Below are 22342 nucleotides of genomic sequence, written 5' to 3' on the forward strand. Positions count from 1 at the left end.
ATGTAAACACCCACCCCTGGGATGCAAGACAACATGGAGATTTGAATTTGTGGAAGCATGGCTCCATGGTCTGTAGAGTGAATGAATATTTCTAGGAATAGCAGAAAATTAAATGTTTACAGAGTTGGGTGGGGCAATTTTAGTTGCTATAAATAGAAAATGTTAGACTTGAATATTGATATTACAATTTTGTTCTTCCTGTAGTATGGACATTGTGGTTTTAGTCTTTCACTTCTAGTGGTAATAAGATACCTTCCCACCTGCTGTGAAATAGGAAACCTTTCAGGAGACAAAGTGGGCTTTATCCAGAAGTAGGGAATGCCACTGCCTTTCTCCACTCTTAACGAATGACTTGTCTACTCTGCACAAACCAAGTATTCATTTCACTTGCATGATACACCGTGCTGCCCTGTCAAGACCCAGGAAATCCTGGGTCCTGAGGTTAAAGGTTCTTCCACAGAACTTGAATCAGTGTTTTATGGTTCAGCATTGTTTTTTTCCCCCAGTCTTGGGAATTGAACTCTGGGACTGGGAGCTCTCCTTGATCTCTTTTGTGCCAAGGCTATTACTCTACCACTTTGAGCCATAACTCCACTTCTGGTTTGAGTGGTTAATTGGAGATAAGAGCCTCAGGTAGACTTTTCTGGCTAGGCTGGCTTTGAACCCTGATCCTCAGATCTCACCCAGTGAACAGCTAAGATCATATGCGTGAGCCACCAGCACCACAACTTTGAAAGTAACAAACAGTCCAATAGGACCCCAGTGCTCAGCCTTTCCAGGGAAATATCTATTACAATGAGGGCCAGGGGTGGTGGGTAGAATCCACATATTGTGGCCTCTGCAAGATTAGGCCTGGTACTCAGGGATAGAAGATTAGAGCCTTCAACAAAACATTGCACCAAACTCATGAGGAGGGACAATCTTTTTTGCCATATTGACCACATGGTAATACTCAAGGTTCACCTCTGAAAAAAAGTATGAAGCCTAGAGAGGAAAGTACGGTTTATACACAGGGATCAAGGTTTTGACCAAAGCCATCCATGAGAAAGCCCAGATATTGAAATTAGTGCTCAAAAAAACAAAAACAAACCCCTCCACAAAAACAAAAAGAACAACGAAAAAACCCTGAGCATGTAAATGGCGCTTGAGAGCCATCCCATTAATCTCCTGAAAACTGAAAGTGGAGCTGTGGCTCGATGTGGTAGAGCACTATCTTGAACCAAGAAAGTTCAGAGGCAGTGCCCAGGCTCTGAGTTCAAAACCTATAACATACAAAGAAAAGTCAGGGGATGAACTCCACAATCACAAATCTTTCAGAAATATGAGAAATGGACCCAAGAAATGCCCCATCTTTTGAAGGAAACTGGTATGATCAGGGGACAGGTAATAACTTATGTTGATTTTAATTAAATTTTGCCTCTGAGGGATCTGAGTAGTTGGCACCAAGAAAAATCTGTATTCTGTACCTTCAATAAAGTCAATTCTTTACTTGTTGCTCAAAAAATAATCTAATATTTCAAAGTAGTTTGGGTCCTTACTAGGCCCTGACTTCAAGCTCCAAAACCAGTCCTTTAATAATTGTGGATAACCTTCTTCATTACTCTGTCTTTCCTTGAATCCCTGTGTATCCCTATGGTTCAATAAAATTCAGTGAAATTCCTTGTGCCATCTTCACAGAAGCATATTGTATTGTAAAACTCTTCCTCCACCTTTGTCTTTTACTCTTGTTCTGCTAAATAATCCCAATGTCAAAACCATGCTTTATGTATTGGTGTTTGTGTGTAGACTGTGAGCCAGAGAGAGAGAGAGACACACACACACACACACAGAGAGAGAGAGAGAGAGAGAGAGAGAGAGAGAGACAGGAAGAGGGGGAGAGGGAGGGAGAGAGCACAAGTGTGCTCATGTGTGTATGAGAACATATCACTTGGCATGGCATTCTGATGCTGGCTTATCCCCTCTAGTTCAATCTATTTCTTTCTGAAAAAAAAAAAAAAAGCTAGAAGAACAGTCTTTGCAAGAAGTTTATTTTGGATATTTTACTACCTACCTTGATATCTGGAGTTTTGAAAAGAAAATCTCTAGTACTTGACATATATCTGAACTGTATATATAAACTGAAGAAAACAAATACTAGCTTTTGAAAAGTATGTACCATTCAAATCCATATGTTGGAAATCAGCATGAGCAAGCGCCAGGGATCTAGACAAAGCAAGATTGACTAAGGCTCCATCCATCAACAGTACACACAACCCTGTGTGAGCCTCTGGCCTGTTCACCCCTACAAAGCTCATATATTGGTCCTCTTGACTTCTTCAAGTGTCTGGCCTTTGCCTCCAGAGTGCTACTATGCCAACTACTCACAAATGATACTATTAAACACCAACCTGTGTCGGGCTCGTTCGCCTCTCCCGGTGTGGGGATCAAGGCTCTGCTAGGTTTCTCGCCACCCCCTTTTCTCGTCCTCTCTCCTGGACACCTGGCCGGCAGATAGCTAGGATGGGACGGCGGGGTCAGGGCCGACCTCACTTGTGCACGGTCTAACGAGAAAGCGTGCCTGCCTCCTTACCGGTAAATAAAGTCAGGTGTACGCAAGTGTCGGAGAAAGCTTCTAGAGCCAACTGATTTATTAAGGCGGAGGTAAAGGGAGATGATAGCGAGAGAGGGCGATCGGCCAGGACGCCGATAGACTGAAAGCTGTCACATGATCCCCTTGAGCTAACGTCACTCGAAAGCGCCCAGCCAGGGCAAGACTGGTAGGCGCCTGGGCTGGCGGGAGAGTTGGGGGCTGGATGCAAAGCCAGTTCTTCTGGTTCCGGACCCAGAGAACCGTAGACTGCTTCCGCATTTCCCAGGGCTGGGGGAAGGGCGTCAAGCCCCCCACCAAGTCTAAAGGCCAGATCCCAACAAACCTGTTCTAACAGTTTGTCTGTTACTTATTTTCACATTGGTGAGACAAACCATTTATATAACTTGCAGTAACATGGCATATATAGCTGGGAATACAAATTAATCCAACATGAGATAGAGTAGTTTTTCCCAGTTGAACTCAGAAAGACTTAAGATACTTTCAGATTTAATGAGGGAGGGGAAAGCACTGGTGTACACTGCTGTGCTGAAATTTGTCTGGCCCTGCCTGAATACATGTACTTTGGGATATGAATCCTACCAAGAAAAAGTGGTATAAAATAATGCTTAAAACTCTATGGGCACTGAACAAATGTCAATATGGTAATAGCTGTGCACATTATATCATGTACATCATGTACAGTATGTGAGGTATCAATACACAAAGGATTACACATGGCAGAAGAAGTGGTTCAGTATACTAAATGGACTCATTCAAACCTCTCTACGGCAACTCATATATATGGATGTTACAGAGGGCAGTGGAGGATAGATGTATTTTAATCTGTCAATATCCTTCTGGAGCATGAGATTCACAAAGGAGATTAACTTTATTCTGAATATTGTTTCCTTTTTTCCTAACCAATAAACAAAAACAAATACATAAAATGTAAAGTGGACACAATAGAATTCTATGCCTCTATGAGAATGAATGACATTGCCCCATTTGTAAGGAAATGGAAGGACTTGGAAAAAATTATACTAAGTGAAGTGAGCCTGACCCAAAGAAACAAGGACTCTATAGTTCCCTCATAGGGAATAATTAGTACATGTTTAGGCTAGTCACAGCAGAGGATCACAAGAGCCCAATAGCTATGTCCTTATGAACACATAAGATGATGCTAAGTGAAATGAACACGTTATGGAAACAAGTGTTATATCATTGTTGTAATTATTTTCAACATGCCATGTGAAACCATAACCCCCCTTTTTTTTCTCTTGTATTCCCTTCCTGTGGTTTCACCCCCGCTATTACTGTATCTGATCTTTAGTACCCTGGATACTGTATATATGTGTATTGGAACTAGGGAAGGGGAAGAGAATACCAAAATCGAGAGACAAAGGATAAAAAGACAAACTTCCCAAAGCAATACTTACAAAACCATTTGGTGTAAATCACCTGTACAACTCATGGGGGAGAGAGGGAAAGGGAGAAGAGGGAGGTGGGGCAAAACGAGGGAGGATTTAACAAGTTGAACAAGAAATATAATCACAGCTTTACATATGAAACTATAACTCCTCTGTAATTCACTTTGACAGTACAGTGAAAAAAAAGAAGTCTGTTTAACACACAGCAATGAAAATTCCTACCAAGTTTCAGTCATTTAAAAATAAAGCTTTCTTATATTTGAAAAAAAATGTAAAGTGGATATAGAATGCACAGTTTTTAAAGTGAGAAAGTTAAGAAAAGATAAGTTGATAGTTAAGAAAGTGATGAGAACAGAAGCAGGGCAGCAAGTTCCTTAAAGAAACAGAACACAAGTGCACTAGGTGTGAGGTGGCGGGCTCTGACTGAGAAATAAGTAGGTAAGAAGCTCTCCAAATGGCTTAGCTTACACACAGCTATGTCCTATACAAATAACAGTTTTATTTATCTTCACCATATTAGAAGAAAAATACAGGTACATAAAACAAAAGCTTAGTATATAAACATAACAAGTGACAATTTTGTACACTAGTTGGGAGTCCCTGGTAACTTGAAAGCAGCTTAAAAGGTTTTAGAGCCTTTAAAAAAAGGATTTACATAGTACCCAAGAGTAGGAAGTAACCACATTCAGATGAGTTAAGCTACTAAAAGCAAAAATGGCTACACCTTCATACAAAACTAAGTCACCGTATTTTGTTTGCAGCTACTGTAGTTAGTTCTACATAAGTAGACAAGTTTCACCTTTGTCACAGCCTTGGATAACTCCTGATATAGTGCAGAATCCAGCTGAGGTAGAATTCTGACATTTACATGCTTAGATGTAGCATATTTTTTCTTAATCCTCATGTCGTTTGTAAGCCCTAATTCACGATGACTATGTTCTTAGCCAAGGTGCTGCATCAGGTAGAAGGCATTCCTCAGTGTAAGGCAGGTAATGCTGAAGAGGTAGTGTCCATTTACTATCATCTAGAATTTCCAAGCCTGGCACAAGTGGCTCATGAATGTAATTGTAGGTACTCATGAGGCTGAGATCTGAGGATTGTAGTTTGAAGCCAGCTGGAGCATGAAACTCTTACCTCCAAAAAAACTATTCAAAAAAGCCAGAAGTGGGAATATGGCCTAGTGGCAAGAGCACTTGCCTCGTATACATGAAGCCCTGGGTTCGATTCCCCAGCACCACATACATAGAAACTGGCCAGAAGTGGCGCTGTGGCTCAAGTGGCAGAGTGCTAGCCTTGAGCCAAAAGAAGCCAGGGACAGTGCTCAGGCCCTGAGTCCAAGGCGCAGGACTGGCAAAACAAAACAAAAAGCCAGAAATGGCCTTGTGTTTCAAGTGGTAGAGTGCTTGCCAAAGTATGCTGCTCAACATTAACCTCTCCAACATTTAATGTTCTATGAGGGAGATGCATGGGTTCAGGGTGGCCCAAATCAAAGTTCTTAGAATCTTCATTTCCATCTATCTGATTTGGTGTTGATTTCTCTCCTGTATAAACTCTGATTTGACTTGGTGAAAGACTTTCCACAATTGTTACATTCATAGTTTCTTTCCTGTGTGTGTTGTTTGATGAACATTGAGGTCTAACTGTAGGGGAAAGACTTTCCACATTTGTTCCATTCCTAAGATTTCACTTGTGTGTGATCTGATGCATGCAGAGATTTGATATGTCTGAAATACTTTCCACATGTCCTATATTCATATGGCCTCTCTGATGCTTAATGAAGGCTGTAATCTCCTTGAACTTTCCACATTGTTTACGTTAATAAGGTTTCTCTTATATGTGAATTCTCTGATGCCTACAGAGACTTGATGTATGGCTGAAATACTTTCCACATTTGTCACATTCATATGGCTTCTCACCCGTGTGTGTTCTCTGATGAACACTGAGGGTTGACTTGTACAGGAAAGACTTTCTACATGTATTACATTCGTAACATTTCTCTCCTGTGTGTGTCCTCTGATGGATGTGGAGATGTGACTTCCGTCTGAAAGACTTTCCACATGTGTTACATTCATGAGGTTTCTCCCCTGTGTGTGTTGTCTGATGCCGAATGAGTGTTGACTTGGTGACAAAAGACTTTGAACATGTGTTACATTTGTATGGTTTCTCTCCTGTGTGTGTGCTCTGATGCCTGCGGAGATTTGCCATTTCTGTGAAAGACTTTCCACATGTGTTACATTCATAGGGTTTCTCTCCCGTGTGTGTTCTCTGGTGGTTTTGGAGATTTGACATCCATCTGAAAGACTTTTCACATGTGTTACATTCATAAGGTTTCTCCCCTGTATGCGTGCTCTGATGGATGCGGAGAATTGACATTTGTCTGAAAGACTTTCCACATGTGTTACATTCATAAGGTTTCTCTTGTTTGTGTGTGCTCTGATGGATGTGGAGAGTTGAAATCTGTCTGAAAGATTTTCCACATGTGTTACATTCATAAGGTTTCTGCCCTGTGTGTGTGCTCTGATGGATGCGGAGACTTGACATCCATGTGAAAGACTTTCCACATGTGTTACACTCATAAGGTTTTTCCCCTGTGTGTGCTGTCTGATGCCGAATGAGTGTTGACTTTGTGACAAAAAACTTTCCACACGTGTTACATTCATAAGATTTCTCCCTTGTGTGTATTTTCTGATGTTTCCGGAGATTTGACAACCGGCTTAAAGACTTTCCACATGTGGTACATTCATGTGGTTTCTCTTCTATATGTTCTCTGATGTACACTGAGCTCTGATTTCCATTTGAATGACTTTCCACATGTGTTACTTCCCTAAGAATTCTCTCCTGGGTGTCTTCTCTAATACACACTGAGGCATGAGTTTTGCTTGAGATACTTTCCACATGTGTTACATTCATGGGATTTGTCTCTTGCGTGAGTTTTCTGAAGCCTGCTGAGGTCTGACTTCTGGTAATTACATGCATTGTATTCACAGGGTATCTCTCCTCTGTGAGTTTCCTGCTGTACAGTGGGGTCTGGTTTGTGGTAAAAAGATTTGCTCCATGTTTAACACCTAGAAAACCAACGTTTTCCTCTATTATTTTGCTAGTGGTGATTTCAACTTGCAACAGATGTGTGTCTGGACTCCCCTGGCATATTTCAATCGAGCCATCTACTTGCTGGGCACCTAAAATGTTTAACAAAAAAGCAGAATAAAATAATGATGGCATCCAAGCATTTCACAGAGAATACTTATGTAAAGGTAAAGACATTTCCTCCCATGCTTCTTACTAAAGATTTAGCATAGTACTAGGAATGAGTTACTTAACAAATACTGATATAGTCATGTTCTTCTCCGGTTCCTAAGTTTCTGTCTCTGTTTTAATATCAGAGAAAATATTTAGTCAAAACACTCAATAATTGACAGCTAATTCTTTTATGTGGAGCATCCCTTATTTGCTTTTTATTTTTTTTGGTTTCAATTTTGCTTTTTCTAGGGAAGACGTTTGGTTCATTTGGTTTTGCAACGATTATGAAAATGTTTTGCTACTTTCCTTCTGAGACTTGAGATTTGAAGATAGAAATGTGTTCCAGAATCAGAGAAGTTAATGATATATAACAGGGTAAATTACCTGTCACCTAAGCAGGAGTGGTTCCTGAGAGCAAACATTTATCCCTATGTTTGACAATTTCTCACTTCTCCCTGAAAATTCCATTTGGCATCTAGGGGAACTTTCAAGTATTTTCTTCTCTATATTCTACAAAATGTCTTTCAAATTCCTATTTTGGTAGAGTTGCCTCCCAGAACCACAGCCCACGTGGGAGACACCAGGCTCCCAAAGTCGGTCATGTTATCTTACCTTAAAACTTTGGTTCTGAATTCAGGGTTGTGCTCCTCCTTTGAGAAGCTTTGTTCTCACTTATCTGAGACATGCAAATCAGCTGTCCTCCATAGTTCCTGGTATCTTTTGCCTTCTAAATCAATAGAAAATGGGTCTCCTGGAAGTTTTTCATTTTCTTCCTTCCTTCCTTCCTTCCTTCCTTCCTTCCTTCCTTCCTTCCTTCCTTCCTTCCTTCCTTCCTTCCTTCCTTCCTTCCTCTCTCCCTCCCTCCCTCCCTCCCTCCCTTCTCTCTCTCTCTCTTTTTAAAGAGAGTTTTGAACAGTGACACAGGAGAAAAACTCCCATACAGAATTTAGGATGTTCTACATGAACTGTTATTTCATTTGGCCTTGAACTACTTCTTTCCAAACCAAGTATGGGGACCCTGAGGTCCTGTGGGAACTATGAGTACTTGGAGAATGACTGATGCTAGTAGAAAACGGATGGTTTTATGAGTCCTTACACTCCTGTAAGTAAAGACAGGATGATGGGTGTCTAATTTCCTGCAGTAATCCTGTCAAATATAGGAAAATTTCCAGTGTGCTCTTATCTTACTGCCTTCTGCTATCATCTTTTTTAATGCTTAGCATATTCCCTGTTGATCTTTTCCTGTAAGTCCCTTAGGTTACTGCTGGTAAAACTTGACCAAATAGAAGAGGAAAAACGGGAGACATTTTTAGTCAGGTAATGTGTGTCAGTTCAATCCATTCCTGCTCTCATGGTGTTTTAAAACATTATGGCATGTCTTCATCCATTGCTCCAGTACATGCTGGAAAGAATCAGCAGCACAGGAATCCAGGAGCTGGGACATGAATGAGAACATTTCAATGAGCTTGGCTCTTTTTAACATCCACGACGTCTAGTAAATGCTGACTCACCTGTCATATTCTTGTTTGGGGTTTCTCCCAGCCATGGCTCTGCCCCTTGTTCCAGATTAATAATCACTTCAGGCTTAGGAACCGAGTGCCCTGTTAATGGGAAATATTATGGAACTATGGCCTGGAATAATAGATGACCTTCTCCATAAATATATATTTTTTTGATTTTAAATACCGGTTTTAAATGATTTGCAAATTCATGTTTCCAATAGTGACGTATACTTTGTAGGACATTGCATATCACCCTATATGTTATATGCCAAATTTGGAAACGCATCACATTAAAATTAAAGTACCCCTAAGTAAATATTGTCTTTCATCCTACCCTTTATTCTGTCTCATCCAGGTATAACCCTGTTTGTTAATCTCACCTCACAACTAAACACATTTGATATATGTTCTTAAAATAGTATAAGTTCTTTCAAAGGAAATATGTATTTAATCTCTATTATCGACACAGTGGCAAAAATACCAGCACATGTGAATTATTCAACTAACAGCATTGGAGGAATTTATGAATTATCAATAAGTGTTTAGGGAAAAGATTTTAGAAATGGACAGTAAAAAAAGCAACTAAAAATTTAGAACAACGGACCTAAGAAAATCAAAGAGTCAGAAAGTGACTGGAGTCTTAGTAAGACTTAAACAAGCAAAAATGGGGAGGTACATTTATACAAGAAGCACCAATGAAGACCACAGATGGCAGATGTGCAATGCACAGGAGCTGGCCCCAGGTGCGGAAATGTTGAGAAAAGCTCAGTGCAGCCACAGTGGCTCTGATCTTCATAATCTCTCTATCTAGAATGCAGTGAAACATCTGGGAAGCCCTGTTCTGAGGGTTCTTCTCTCATCTGGGGCACTACTATTTTGCTCAGGCTTCATAGTTAGCTCAGATTTGAGAATACAGGCCTTGTTATTGGGCAACCACATAGAACTTTAATGAAACGACTCAGCTCCTTGAAGAATGACAACAACTATCCTCTATCAGGAGTTGTGCAACCAAATTGAACTTTGTGTTATGGGGAGGTGATGGTCCTCAAAGACTAGAATAGTTCGTTTGTCCATCCATTCTTTCTTTCTTTCTTTCTTTCTTTCTTTCTTTCTTTCTTTCTTTCTTTCTTTCTTTCTTTCTTTCTTTCTTTCTTTCTTTCTTTCTTTCTTTCTTTCTCTCTTTCTCCCCCCTCTCTCCTTCTCTCCTTCCCTCCTCTCTCTCTCTCTCTCTCTCTCTCTCTCTCTCTCTTTCTTTCACCAGTCCTGGGGCCTGAGCACGGTCCCTGGCTTGGTTTTGCTCAAGGCTAGCACTTTACCTCTTGAGCCACAGTGCCTCTTCTGGCTTTTTCTATTTATGTGGTACTGAGGATTGAACCCAGGGCTTCATGCATGCTAGGCAAGCAATCTACCACTAAACCACATTACTAGCCCCTAGTACACGTAAACAACATTTAATCTGATACATATTCACCTATCTATTAAGAATAGAGACTTTGCTCCTGGGAATTAATGTGTCCTTTTCTCACCCAAGGAAACCATGTTGCTGTAGGTCTCCAGCATCACATCCCTATACAGGGTCCTCTGAGAATCATCCAGGTCCTTCCACTCCTCCCAGCTGAAGTCCACACACACATCTTCAAATGATACCAACTCCTGTAATGGCACATTGCAACAAGTTATTAGTCCTGATTCATGAGAAAACCAAGTCTGAGGATTTCATTTCTCTACATTTATGTTTCTGTCTGACACAAAATGGCCGGAGCTTGCTCTCTTATTTATGCAGTATAGGAAAGAAAAGAAATGTCTGCTTCTATACTAACTTATTCCTTATGAAAGCAAAGATTTGCTTATCAATTAGGAAATACTTTTGCTGCCAGCAAGGGAGACAAGATGAAAATTCTCTTCTAAGGAGGAAATGATTTGTACTAACAGAATGAACTAGAAATAGAGGTCTAGTATCTAGGATATCCAGAGCTCAGTCAGGAAATCACAAGAGATATATACCACATCAGTAGAACTACAAAAACACAATCTCCAGGTAAGTGTTAAATGAAGTGACAGTACTCAAGAAACTGATTAGTAATGATCTGGGACATATTAGCGTTTACTTAGTTCTTATAAGTTTCATGTGCTCATTGTTATTAGTATATGTCTAAAGATGTTTTCAGGCTCACTTATACTTCATTCCTAAAGAGTAAAGAACTGGTATCACTGATTATTATGAAAGCATCCACCTTCTACAATACAGAACATAAACAAGAGGGGAATACAATGTGTCTTCCTCATGGAAGAATGGAAGGGACATGGGAGAGAAAGAACCTAAGAAAGCAATGTGAGATGTGACTAACATGAGTACAACAAAGGGAAATAAGAATAAAGAACAGGGAATTGGTCCAAAAATGTGGAAGAAAATAAAAGATGGGAGAACAGTATTTTGTGCTAAGGGCACAGGGCAGAGTGCACAAGGAGTAGTGCAGAGGGCACAGGAGAGTTCTATTCTGATGCTGAGTCCCACTATAAAGAAAGAATGTCCAACTATCTTTCTACTGTCGCTATGCTTAGCAATATCAGAAATGAATGCTGACCCCCAACCCATCAAACAGAAATATGTTGTAAAGGATATAAAGAAAATGACCTTCAATTTATAGTCTTTTGTCCAGAAGAACTATCCTAACAATGGACTGAACATATTTTCAGATTAAGAATTAATTACTGGCATTACCAGAGTGCTATGAAATTGTCCATCTTAAGAGTATGAAAAAAAAGTGCTAACTCAGATGTACTCATGGGACCAGGATCAGAGAAATAGTAAATTTGTTGGTAGGCATAAAAGAATACCCTCCGCCCCCACAGACACCTGAACACACAGACACACAGAGACATATATACATATGTTTTATGTGATTTTTTTTTTTTTTTGGCCAGTCCTGGGCCTTGGACTCAGGGCCTGAGCACTGTCCTGGCTTCTTCCCGCTCAAGGCTAGCACTCCGCCACTTGAGCCACAGCGCCGCTTCTGGCCATTTTTCTGTATATGTGGTGCTGGCGAATCGAACCTAGGGCCTCGTGTATCCGAGGCAGGCACTCTTGCCACTAGGCTATAGCCCCAGCCCCTTTATGTGATTTTTAAATGATGGCTTAAAACATAAATTACAGTAGCATATAGATAATTTATCTCAATGAAAATTCAGTATGTATCCATTTACATGTACTGAAGACAAAAGTACATGAAATAGGAATACAGATCAAACATCCAATTGTTATTGCTGCTGGCTTGCTTATATCATGATCTAAGTTCAAAGCCATAATATCACCAATTATTTTAAAATATAAAAGAATCAAGCTTGTATATGGAATTATTCCACTGAAAAGTACATATGTATTAGGATGCAGTATGACAGTACTCTTAGTATATTTAGTTTCCTATAGCTACTATATCAAAGCAGAGTGGGAGAGAAATACATTTTTTGCAGTTCTAGAAATGATACCTCAGGAACAAGCTGCTTGTAGATTTGGCTTCTTGTTAAACTCCATGCTTCAGCCTGAGGATGAATTTCCAATCAATGTGAAATATTTGGCTTTTCATTCATGAGGAAAATACAGTACCACACTTGATAATGCTCATACATGATAACCTTGGCAACAAGTAAATACGGTAGGTCTTGCATATTTGTGAGCCCCATAAATTCAAACAACTATTGATCTTAAACTTTGAAAACACATGGCTCCTTTAATGAACGTGTATAGACATAAAACCTTTGATAATCCCCTGAAAAATGCTGAATAAAACACACTAAAGCCACCAGCACAACAATGTTTATTGCAGCACAATTTGTTCTAACTAAAATATGGAACCAACCCAGATGCCCCTCAGTAGACAAATGGATCAGGAAAATGTGGTACATATACACAATGGAATTTTATGCCTCTATCAGAAAGAATGACATTTCCCCATTCGTAAAGAAATGGAAGAACTTGGAAAAAATTATACTAAGTGAAGTGAGCCAGACCCAAAGAAACATGGACTCTATGGTCTCCCTCACAGGGAGTAATTAGCACAGGTTTAGGCTAGTCACAGCAGAGGATCACAAGAGCCTAATAGCTATGCCCTTATGAACGCGTAATACTAAGTGAAATGAACTCCCATGTTATGGAAACGAGTGATCACTATTGTAATTACTTTCAATAGGTCATGTGAAACTGTAGCTTCTTTTGTTGATGATCCTCTTGTATCCCTTCCTGTGGTTGTACTCGCACTAACACTGTATCTCATCTGAATTCACTGGATACTGTATATACTGGTATTAGAACTAGGGAAGTGAAAGGGAATATCAAAATCAAGAGACAAAGGATGAAAAGACAAACGACTCCAAAACCAATACTTGCAAAACCATTTGGTGTAAACCAACTGAACAACTCATGGGGGGAGAGGGAAAGGGGGAGGGGGAGGGGGGATGAGGGAGGAGGTAACAGTACAACAAATGTACCCAAGGCCTAATGTGTGAAACTGTAACCTCTCTGTACATCACTTTGACAATAAATTAAAAATAAAAAAAAGAAAATGCTGAATAACAACTGGTTACATTGTATTTAATTTGTACAAGGTCCAGAGGTAATTCAGAGGTGATATAAAGTATTTAAGTGGATATGTGCTGGTTATATGAAATCACAACACAGTTTTGTATAATGAACCTGAACATCTACTTTGGTATCTGTAATGTTTTTTGGAACCATCCCAGTGGATAACTAGAGATGACTATGCTAGAAAGATTTCATCAACCTCCCCTAAGAAGGTAGGAAGTAAGAAACAAACATCAGATGAGGCAAGGAGAAAAGAAGTAGCAAAATGGTAGACATAACTGAAATAACATTCGTATTTTAATGCAAATGGAATAAAGACACAAGTCAGTATGATCTGACCCCGCACTCCTTAAAGAACTCAATAGTGCTCACAAAGGAATACTCTAAAGCATAAAAAATAAACAAATTGATGTTATAAGCAAAAACCAGTACTGAAAAGCTTAACTAGTTATCATATGAGGAAATAAATGTCAACACAAACTGTATGACATAACAGACAGATCATACATCAGAATAACATAGGTTACATGCTTAAACACAAAGTCTCCCAAAACATGGAAGAACAGCCACAAAATTAAAAGGATTATTTTAAATGGAATATTACAATTGGATAATTAATACTTTTCTTAATTAACAATAGAAAAATTAGACAAAATAAATAAAAGAGCTAAAAGACAGCACTTGCTTTGAAACATAGACTATTTGAGTTCCAGTTGAATGTAAATTTCTACTAAACCTGTAACAATAATCCTGTTTTACTGTAGTATTTAACTAATGATGAATGTTAAATGACCAGTAATGATTAATAACCAAAAATGATTAATAAAAAAACAAAAACAATTCTAACACCTGTGTCTCAGGCCTCTTATCCTAGGTACAAAGGAGGTGGAAGTCTAGATGGTAGCCTAGGCAGACAATTCCAATTAACCAGCTAAAAGACAGATTGCAAGAATGCCTCAGGTGAGTGAGAAAATTGACCAACTCTGGGTTCTCAAGAGTTCAAACCCTGGTACTGGGAAAAGGAAGAAGAAAACATAAAGTATGGTGGGAGGCTGAGGTAGGACTATGATTTAAGCTTATGATTTGGAGAACAATCAGGGAAGTCCCATCTGAGAAGAGGGGGAGGGAGGGGAATAGGTGTAGACACCAGAGGGAAGGAAAAGGAAACACAGTAGGAGGGAGACAAAATTAAATGACATTAAATTTGACAATTACCTCTTGGATATAACACCAAAAGTGCATGGTACAAAAACCAGACAAGTACAAATGTATAAAACAAAAACATGATGCATCAAAGGCACAATGACAAAGGCATCCATGAAATTTGAGAAAATATTTGCTTATATCCCTTATAGATTAATAACCAGAATTCATTTAAAAGATTATAAAATCCTGTAACACAAAAACAAATGAAAATTGATTTTAAGATGGCCAAATGATGAATTTCCTGAAGAAAATACAAATGGTAAATATATAAAAAGGTGTTCAATACTAGTAGTAACAAAGTAATGAAAATACCTACTTTATAGCTAGTAGTAGGGATGTATTAAATAATAGTAAAACTCCAAAAATATAACCAATATTGGGAAAGATGTAGGAAAGTATAAAATTTGGTGGATTTCTGGCAAGAATGCAACGATCAAAGATGCTAAAAAAAAGAACTAAACATAGGCATATACAGGAATACGGTTCAAAAGTTCTATCTTTGTACCCAACCAAAGAGAAAGCAGGTATTGGAAGAATCATTTAATAGCAACTACTCACAATAATCAAAAGGTAGTAGTGAACCACACATCTAATAATAAGAAAGCAACAGAGTTTAAAAATAACATAATAAACACAAAAATGTAACAAAATTATGCTTTAAAAGAGAAAGGAAATGCTGGGTACCAGTGGCTCATGCCTGTAATCCTAGCTACTCAGGACGCTGAGATCTGAGGATCGTGGTTCAAAGCCAGCGCAACACTAAGTCTACGAGATACTTATTTTCATTTAACCACCAGAAAACTGGAAGTGGTGCTGTACAGGCTCAAGTAGTAGAGCCTAGCCTTGAGCTGAAGAGCTCAGGGACAGCTCCCAGGCCCAGTGTTTATGCCCCAAGCCCAAATTTAAAGAAAAAAAAAAAGAAAAGAAAAGAAAGGAAATTCTAGGTCATGCTACAGCATTGAATACTATAAGGTAAATAAAACAAAGGTGTTACAAACAGCCATGAGAAGATGGGTGCCAGTGGCTTATACTTGTGTTCCTAGATACTCAGCAGGCTAAGATCTGAAGATTGTGATTTGAACGTAGCCTGAGCAGGAGAATCCCTGAGACTCTTATCTCCAATTAACTACCAAGAAAGTGGAGGGCTGGGAATGTAGTTTAGTGGTAGAGTGCTTGCCTTGCATGCATGAAGTCCTGAGTTCGATTCCTCAGTAACACAAACAGATAGAAGTGACGTTGTGGCTCAAGTAATATAGTGCTAGCTAGCCTTGAGCAAAAGAAGCTCAGGGACAGTGCCCAGATCCTGAGTTCAAGCTGTCGGACTAGAAAAAAAGAAAAAAGGAAAAAGAAAAAAAATATAAGCGGTGTTGCAGTTCAAGTGGTAGAGTCCTAGCCTTGAGCAAAAGAAGTTCAAGGATAATGTTCAGTCCTTGAGTTCAAGAGCAAGGACCAGGACACACTAATGTTTCTCTTTCTCTCTGTGTCTCTCTCTTATACATACATACACAGAACAACCATGGTAGACTTTCCCTTATTGAAGTTCCCAGGGTCAACAAACTCATAGGTACAAAAAGCAGGTGGTTCCAAGAGACTGGGGTAGACAAAAATAGGAACTACATGTTTCTTGAATATATACAGTTTCATATACAGAAGAGGAAAACTTTTATAGATGGATGGGAAAGGAGGTTGCACAACAACAATATGAACATATATAACATCAATCAACTGTACATTTAAGAATGGTGAGGCTGGAGGCATGGCTCAGGTGGCAAAACCCAGCCCATGGATAAAAGTGTCAGATACTGAGCAAGTCTCAGACAAGAATAAAATAATAAGAATGGTTAATGTATCCAGGCATTGTAACAACACCAAGAATACGTGAGTTTGAGACAAGATTACTGGACAGCCTAGGCTATATATCAAAGTCAAGAAAAGCTTGGATTGCACAGCAACCCTATCTTCAAATTAACATTAAAAGGAAGGTAATGTGACAAATATTAAGTCATATGAATTATGTGAGAAATGTGATATATGTATCTATTTTCCTTAGTGACTTTAAGCTATTAATGTAAATTGCAAAGAAAAAACATAGGTAATTTAGAAGAGTTTGAAAGAAGGTCATCAGTGGCTCACATCTGTAAGCATGGCAAGTCAGGAGGCTGAGATCTGAGAACTGCAGCTTGAATTCAGCTCAGGCAGCAATTTCCATGAGACTCTTATCTCTAACTAACCAGCAAAAAGCTGAAGGTGGAGCCATGGCTCAAGCAGAACTGTATTAGGAACAGTGCCCACATGAGTTCTAGCCCTAGGACTGGGAGCAAGGGAGAGAGAGAGAAAGAGAGAGATACAGAAAGAATTTCAAAAACAGGTGAGTCAGATGTAGCTGGAAATAAAATGACAATACAAACTTCAATTAAAATTACTAATACATACACAGGAAAAAGATGAAAATATTAGACTCTGCACATCTTGTTTTTATTCTTTGTATAAGTATTTTTTCTGACTGCAGTATAAATGTGTTCCACTAACTCTTGTATGTTTCTAGCAGTCGAGACTATTGTTAGCTAAAAGCAGAGTTCCTGAGATCCCAAACCTTATTACTGAAAAAAAATGTCCTTCAGGTTTGTGAAGAGTGACACTTCTAATGTAATAAACCAGTCATTCTAATGTTGACCAGAACTATTCGCTCCTGTTCTTATATACAGAACAGTTGAAAATATTAAAATAATAAGAGAAGACAAAACAAAAAAACACCATCACATTAAATGAAGCTAGACTTAATAGAGAGGATGGAATTAGGAGAAATACATTGCACTGTACTTGGTAACTTTATGGAAAATAGTGATTTTCCTATATGAAGTGTAAAAGAAAGTGAATCCATAGTTGCCCAAGATAAGAAAAACTGAAGAGTAAGAAGAAGTGGGGCCATGATAGTGATCTTCTCCATCACAGTGGGTTTCTTAACAGCTCCTGACTTGGACTTGTCGCTTGGATCTTGATGATTCTACTAAGACAATATCAGAAAGGAGCAGAGGGTGAGAGTAATTGACCAACCTCATCCTCTTCAAACTGTGAGGTGATTATGAAGCTAAGGTTGGCCAGTTTGGGCAGAGGGGAGAAAGATAAAATTGAAGATAAGTGATAAAACAAGAGATAAATTGGAGCAGCTATCTGTTCCATGTGCTTGTTTGCCAGATTTTTTGCTGATAGTACACTCTTCTGCAGAAGTATATTTGTCTTGCTTAGCTCTTTTTGAGTTGGTGACATTATTCCTTCATAACATCCCAATATTACCGATTCCCAACAGAAAAAGAAAGCAACAGTACTCACAGGGCACCATGTGAAAAATCAACTATGCAACCCTGTGGGTAAAAGCAAGGGAAAACTGGGAAAGAGTGAGCACAGGGGTGACATTGTCCAAAAGGATATCTACTCTTCGGTTGATTTACTTATTGAAACCCTTGTGTTTAATAATTTTTTAAATAAAAAGAAAGGGAAAGAAGGGAGAGAGAGATGTAGAGAAAAAGTATGATAGGCCATTTTAGAAAGAAATAAAGATTTCTAGAAGGATATACACATTGTGTTCAAATATAGTGTAAGTTACAAGTAAGAAAAACACTGAAAAGCAGTCATGGGGTTTGACTATAATTTAACAGACTAATGGGCTTTTGGGGAAAAAAATGGAACTCTATGCCATGTGTTGCACTCCCTACAGAAAATACACACCAGCCAAGGGTTGTGTGGACAGACAGTTAAGTATATGGCTCACTCAGGCTTCTCTAACATGCAAAGATGTTTGGGACCACACTAATTCAGTAGCTACAGAAAAATCTCACTCAAATAGTTTAACATTATTAAGACAAGTTAGTATAATAACTAATGAGGATGAGATTTCACACCAACGGCCAGCAAATCTTCATATTCTAAGACGTTAGCATGCTTACCGACTAGGTGTCATTGCATCGTGTAACAAGTATAATTACTTTTTTCTCATATCAGAAACACCAGAAACAAAATTGAGATGAATTTGCACTCAACTTAAATTGACTCTTAAGATATCATACAAGCCATCTTTACCTTATTTATGAATATTTTCCAGAGGCTAAATACTTTCTACATTTCCATTTTAATTTTTGGACCCCATTAAGTTCATAAAACATTTCATGGGGCTGGGGATATGGCCTAGTGGCAAGAGTGTGTGCCTTGTATACATGAGGCCCTGGGTTCAATTCCCCAGCACCACATATACAGAAAAGGGCCAGAAGTGGCGCTGTGGCTCAAGTGGCAGAGCGCTAGCCTTGAGCAAAAAGAAGCCAGGGACAGTGCTCAGGCCCTGAGTCCAAGCCCCAGGACTGGCCAAGAAAACAAAAAAAAATTTATTTCATAAAAATCACTGAAACAAATAAAAAGACACTCACACTCACCAGCGATCCATTCATTTTTTGTTGCTGTTGGCAGTGCAGAGATGATTCCGATAACATAGGTGGGAGAGAAGGCAAATGAAATGGAGTCAGGAAAGAAGCAATCTTAGTCCCATATTTTCCCGCTCAAGATACTACACATGGATTGGAATAATAATAATAAGCCTTTCTGTGGAAGAAGACCATTTTTCATGTCTCATTTTTTTATATTCTCCAGTAAAGATGTATCCACATTCCATTAACTGCTAGATATTGTAAGTAATTTTAGGCACAACTAATGTTCCCTCAAAAATAACTAAATAACGTAAACCAAGGAAAGACATATGATGTCTTACTAAACCTAGGAACTACAGAATTACACTTAGTAATGTATGAACTATTTTCCTGTTAATGTAAAGATATTATAGAGGATTCCATGAGCATTTCACTATACCTCCTATTCAGGAATACTTAAGCATCACAAAAAACATGTTTCTTATAATTCAGTATTTTTTTAGCTCATAATTATAGAAGAAAAATGTACATAATATATGTTTCTGGTGACTTCCTGTTCCAATACTGGTTTGCATATGGCACATATTCCTCTATTCAGAGAGCATGAAGCACTGATCTGGCCTTTCCCATTTATCTTGCTTTGGCCAAAGAGACACCAGTGAATATGATGTGAACAAAAGTTCGAAAATTCCTTAGTGCTAGCCTTCCTTAACACAATTATACTGTGAAGAACCTTGGCTCCACAAAACATTAAACAAATGAAATGGCTGTACGTTTTTGCTAATACATGATGGTTGGCTTACTACACAGGAGGTACTGGTATCATTCACCACTCTGTGGTTTTTAAGAAAATTATGCAGAAGACAAACTTGTGAAATAAAATGGAGTGAACTTTTTAGCCACATTGACGAATAGTGCAAATCATCATGAAAGTCAGTTATTGGGAATTCAGTGAGGTTGCCGTTGCTAGTAATGAACAAGTGAATCATTAAAAAGCAATGTATGCATTTGAGTTTTAACTTTTGTTTGCATCACAACAATGTTTTTATACTTTGAAAAACAATAAATAAGTTTGTCGTAGGCTGAATTACAATTTATGAGACTTGAATCTTCATTGCTTTCATGGAGAGCGTTTTCTTTCTCTATTGAATTTTGGACAGCCCTAGGGCAAAAAGTTGGAAAGTCTGATATTACAAAATTTCTGTTTAAAAATGTAATCTTCATTTAAAACAGGGACTGATGCTATTTTGGAACAGAAGTATATTCAGTCCTTCCTATTTTAAGTAATGTAAAAGAAGTTCTTTATTATAGTGTAAAAAACTTTGTATTTTAATAACATACTAAAGGTGTAAAATATTCGTGTTATTACCTTTTTTTTTTTTTTTTGCCAGTCCTGGGCCTTGGACTCAGGGCCTGAGCACTGTCCCTGGCTTCTTTTTGTTCAAGGCTAGCACTCTCCCACTTGAACCACAGCACTACTTCTGGCCAGTTTCTGTATATGTAGCGCTGGGGAATTGAACCCAGGGCTTCATGTAAACAAGGCAAGCACGCTTGCCACTAGGCCATATTCCCAGCTCCTGTTATTAACATTTTTAAGTCACAAATGCCACTGGCAGTGCTGAGGATAAGAAATAGGACCAGCATATTTCAAGTAAAGTATTTTGAAGCAATGTTTATGATACACTGACTTTAATCATCTCCCTCCCCCCCAAAAAACCCTTACAAATGTGAAATGTACTACTTTTGGCAAATTTTGTCAAAATGGGCAACACTGGCTAAAACTTCAGGATACTTAACATCTACAAACCAAACAACGTTGAGCAGGATACATTACCCTAAGCTTTTGTATGTCATTTCTATTTTAAAGCATATTCTCAACTGCCAGAAAAAATCACCAGGTAAAAGCAAGTACCAGAACATCTCTAGACACATTTAATAATAGGATACATTTGAGAGAGCTTGCATTCTAGAAATGATAGTGGGGTTAGATTAAATCAATGAAATTGGCATTAGGTTCTTGTAGAGAAGGTATCTCTCCACTACAAACTACAGCCTCCTATGCCCTCTGATAATTCAGCTCTGGCTTATTTTTCAGTTCTGTTCACCTCTCCTCTCTGCAAGTTGGAGAGTGGTTGGGAGCTTTGGAGAAAATACTACCACGTGAATCTTGTGCTCTGGAATGTAAGCAGCTAATTGTAGGGCATGAGAAGCTAATTAGTTCTTCCCCTTCTAGTGATTCTCTGCCTCTGCTCTTTAGGGCTAGTGAGGGTTCACAAGGGCGGTGTTCTTTCAGGATGGGCACTGCTGTTCAGACTCTGCCCCCCTTCCAATTTGATAAGTTTACACATATCTATCAGCCAGTTCTCCAAAATCCTGTATGGATCTTTCTCTAGGAACGAGTTCGTGTGCAACCATGTGTGAACTCGAGCCAGGAGTGTTAAGCGGGCTACAAGGTGCAGGAGGGAAGTAGAAGCGTCCCCAGAGGAAACAACACAGAACCCACAAATGCCCCTGCCGTGTCACATGACCCGACCAGCACACACCTGTCTTTACCTCACTGGAGTTGTGACCGCGTTCATCTGTAAGCTGGGCAGCAGCAGTGACGATGTCACACAGGCTCACAGCAGAAGCGGCCTTGGAATATAAACGCCGGCCTCCTCAGCCCTCCTAGCCTGACAACCACCTAGGCTGCCTTCTGGACCCAGTTTCTGGCCCCTGGAAGGACACTGATTCTGGCGGTACCAACTCTGACAAGGCGATCGTGACCCCCGGGCACAGTCACCCCAGACCGGAGGAACCTGAGCAGTGAGTGGAGCCTCGGGGCTCACCGCCCAGCTCCAGTTTCCGCCCGCACCCCGGTTTCCCAGCCAGCCTGCGATCCACTCACATTTCAGGCCCCAAGGTCGGCCAAGGCACGGCGGGAGATCGAGCCACCCTGGGTCCAACACTCAGAACTGTGAATTCTTCAGAAACTCCCCAAGAGCGCAGCACCGCGCCAGGAACCGGAATTCCTGAGCGGAAAACGTCACGAGTGAGGGGGGAGGCGCAGGCACAGAAGGAGCCTGATCTGAGGGGGGAGACTACACTTCCCACGATGCATTGCGCTGTTCTGGAGAACGCGGGCACGCGGGTTTGTCGTCCAGAGTCAGACTGGCAGTCCTTGGCCAGCTGTGGCTGGGTGTGGTCCTGACTCTCCTATCTGAGCCAGGAAAGTGGAAGTACTTCCTAGAAATCCTGGTTTTCTCTCAGACATTGTGAGACCAAGTGCAGAATTTCTATCAGTGACCAGCTCATTGAGATTTCCAACTGAAACCTAGCACAAAGAACAAGGATGTTCCCTGCCATTTCAAACTCAGGCCCCATACACAGGACTTCCTAGCTATGTCTGGAGATGTGAAGGGAAA

At 39.6% G+C, this 22342-nt stretch overlaps 1 protein-coding gene across 2 annotated transcripts; it reads right to left on the minus strand.

Annotated features, from left to right (window-relative positions):
- Nucleotides 1-5383: 5383 nt before the first annotated feature.
- LOC125346741 (zinc finger protein 717-like) lies at nt 5384-21937 on the minus strand. 2 transcript variants are annotated; one of them, XM_048339549.1, is made up of 5 exons: nt 21826-21937; nt 18948-18971; nt 10265-10391; nt 8748-8837; nt 5384-7175 (listed from the first exon to the last, which is right to left on the minus strand). In XM_048339549.1, the coding sequence occupies exons 2-5, from the start codon at nt 18960-18962 to the stop codon at nt 5827-5829; spliced, it is 1581 nt and encodes a 526-aa protein (XP_048195506.1). In that variant the 5' UTR covers nt 18963-18971; nt 21826-21937; the 3' UTR covers nt 5384-5826. The 2 variants fall into 2 exon arrangements, with proteins under 2 accessions (XP_048195506.1, XP_048195505.1); XM_048339548.1 differs by lacking the exon at nt 21826-21937 and having other exon boundaries at nt 18948-19121.
- Between the last annotated feature and the right edge of the window lie 405 nt (nt 21938-22342).

This window comes from Perognathus longimembris, chromosome 2, assembly GCF_023159225.1.
Source record: "Perognathus longimembris pacificus isolate PPM17 chromosome 2, ASM2315922v1, whole genome shotgun sequence".
In the NCBI taxonomy this organism is placed as follows: Eukaryota; Metazoa; Chordata; class Mammalia; order Rodentia; family Heteromyidae; genus Perognathus; species Perognathus longimembris.

Coding starts and splice junctions, on each gene's coding strand:
- LOC125346741 (XM_048339548.1), bottom strand. CDS start 19,004: ATGTTATCGGAATCATCTCTGCACTGCCAACAGCAACAAAAAATGAAT. Junction 10,392..18,947: donor AAAAAATGAATGGATCGCTG/GTGAGTGTGAGT, acceptor GTGCCATTACAG/GAGTTGGTATCATTTGAAGA. Junction 7,176..8,747: donor CCCAAACAAGAATATGACAG/GTGAGTCAGCAT, acceptor TAAACATTTTAG/GTGCCCAGCAAGTAGATGGC.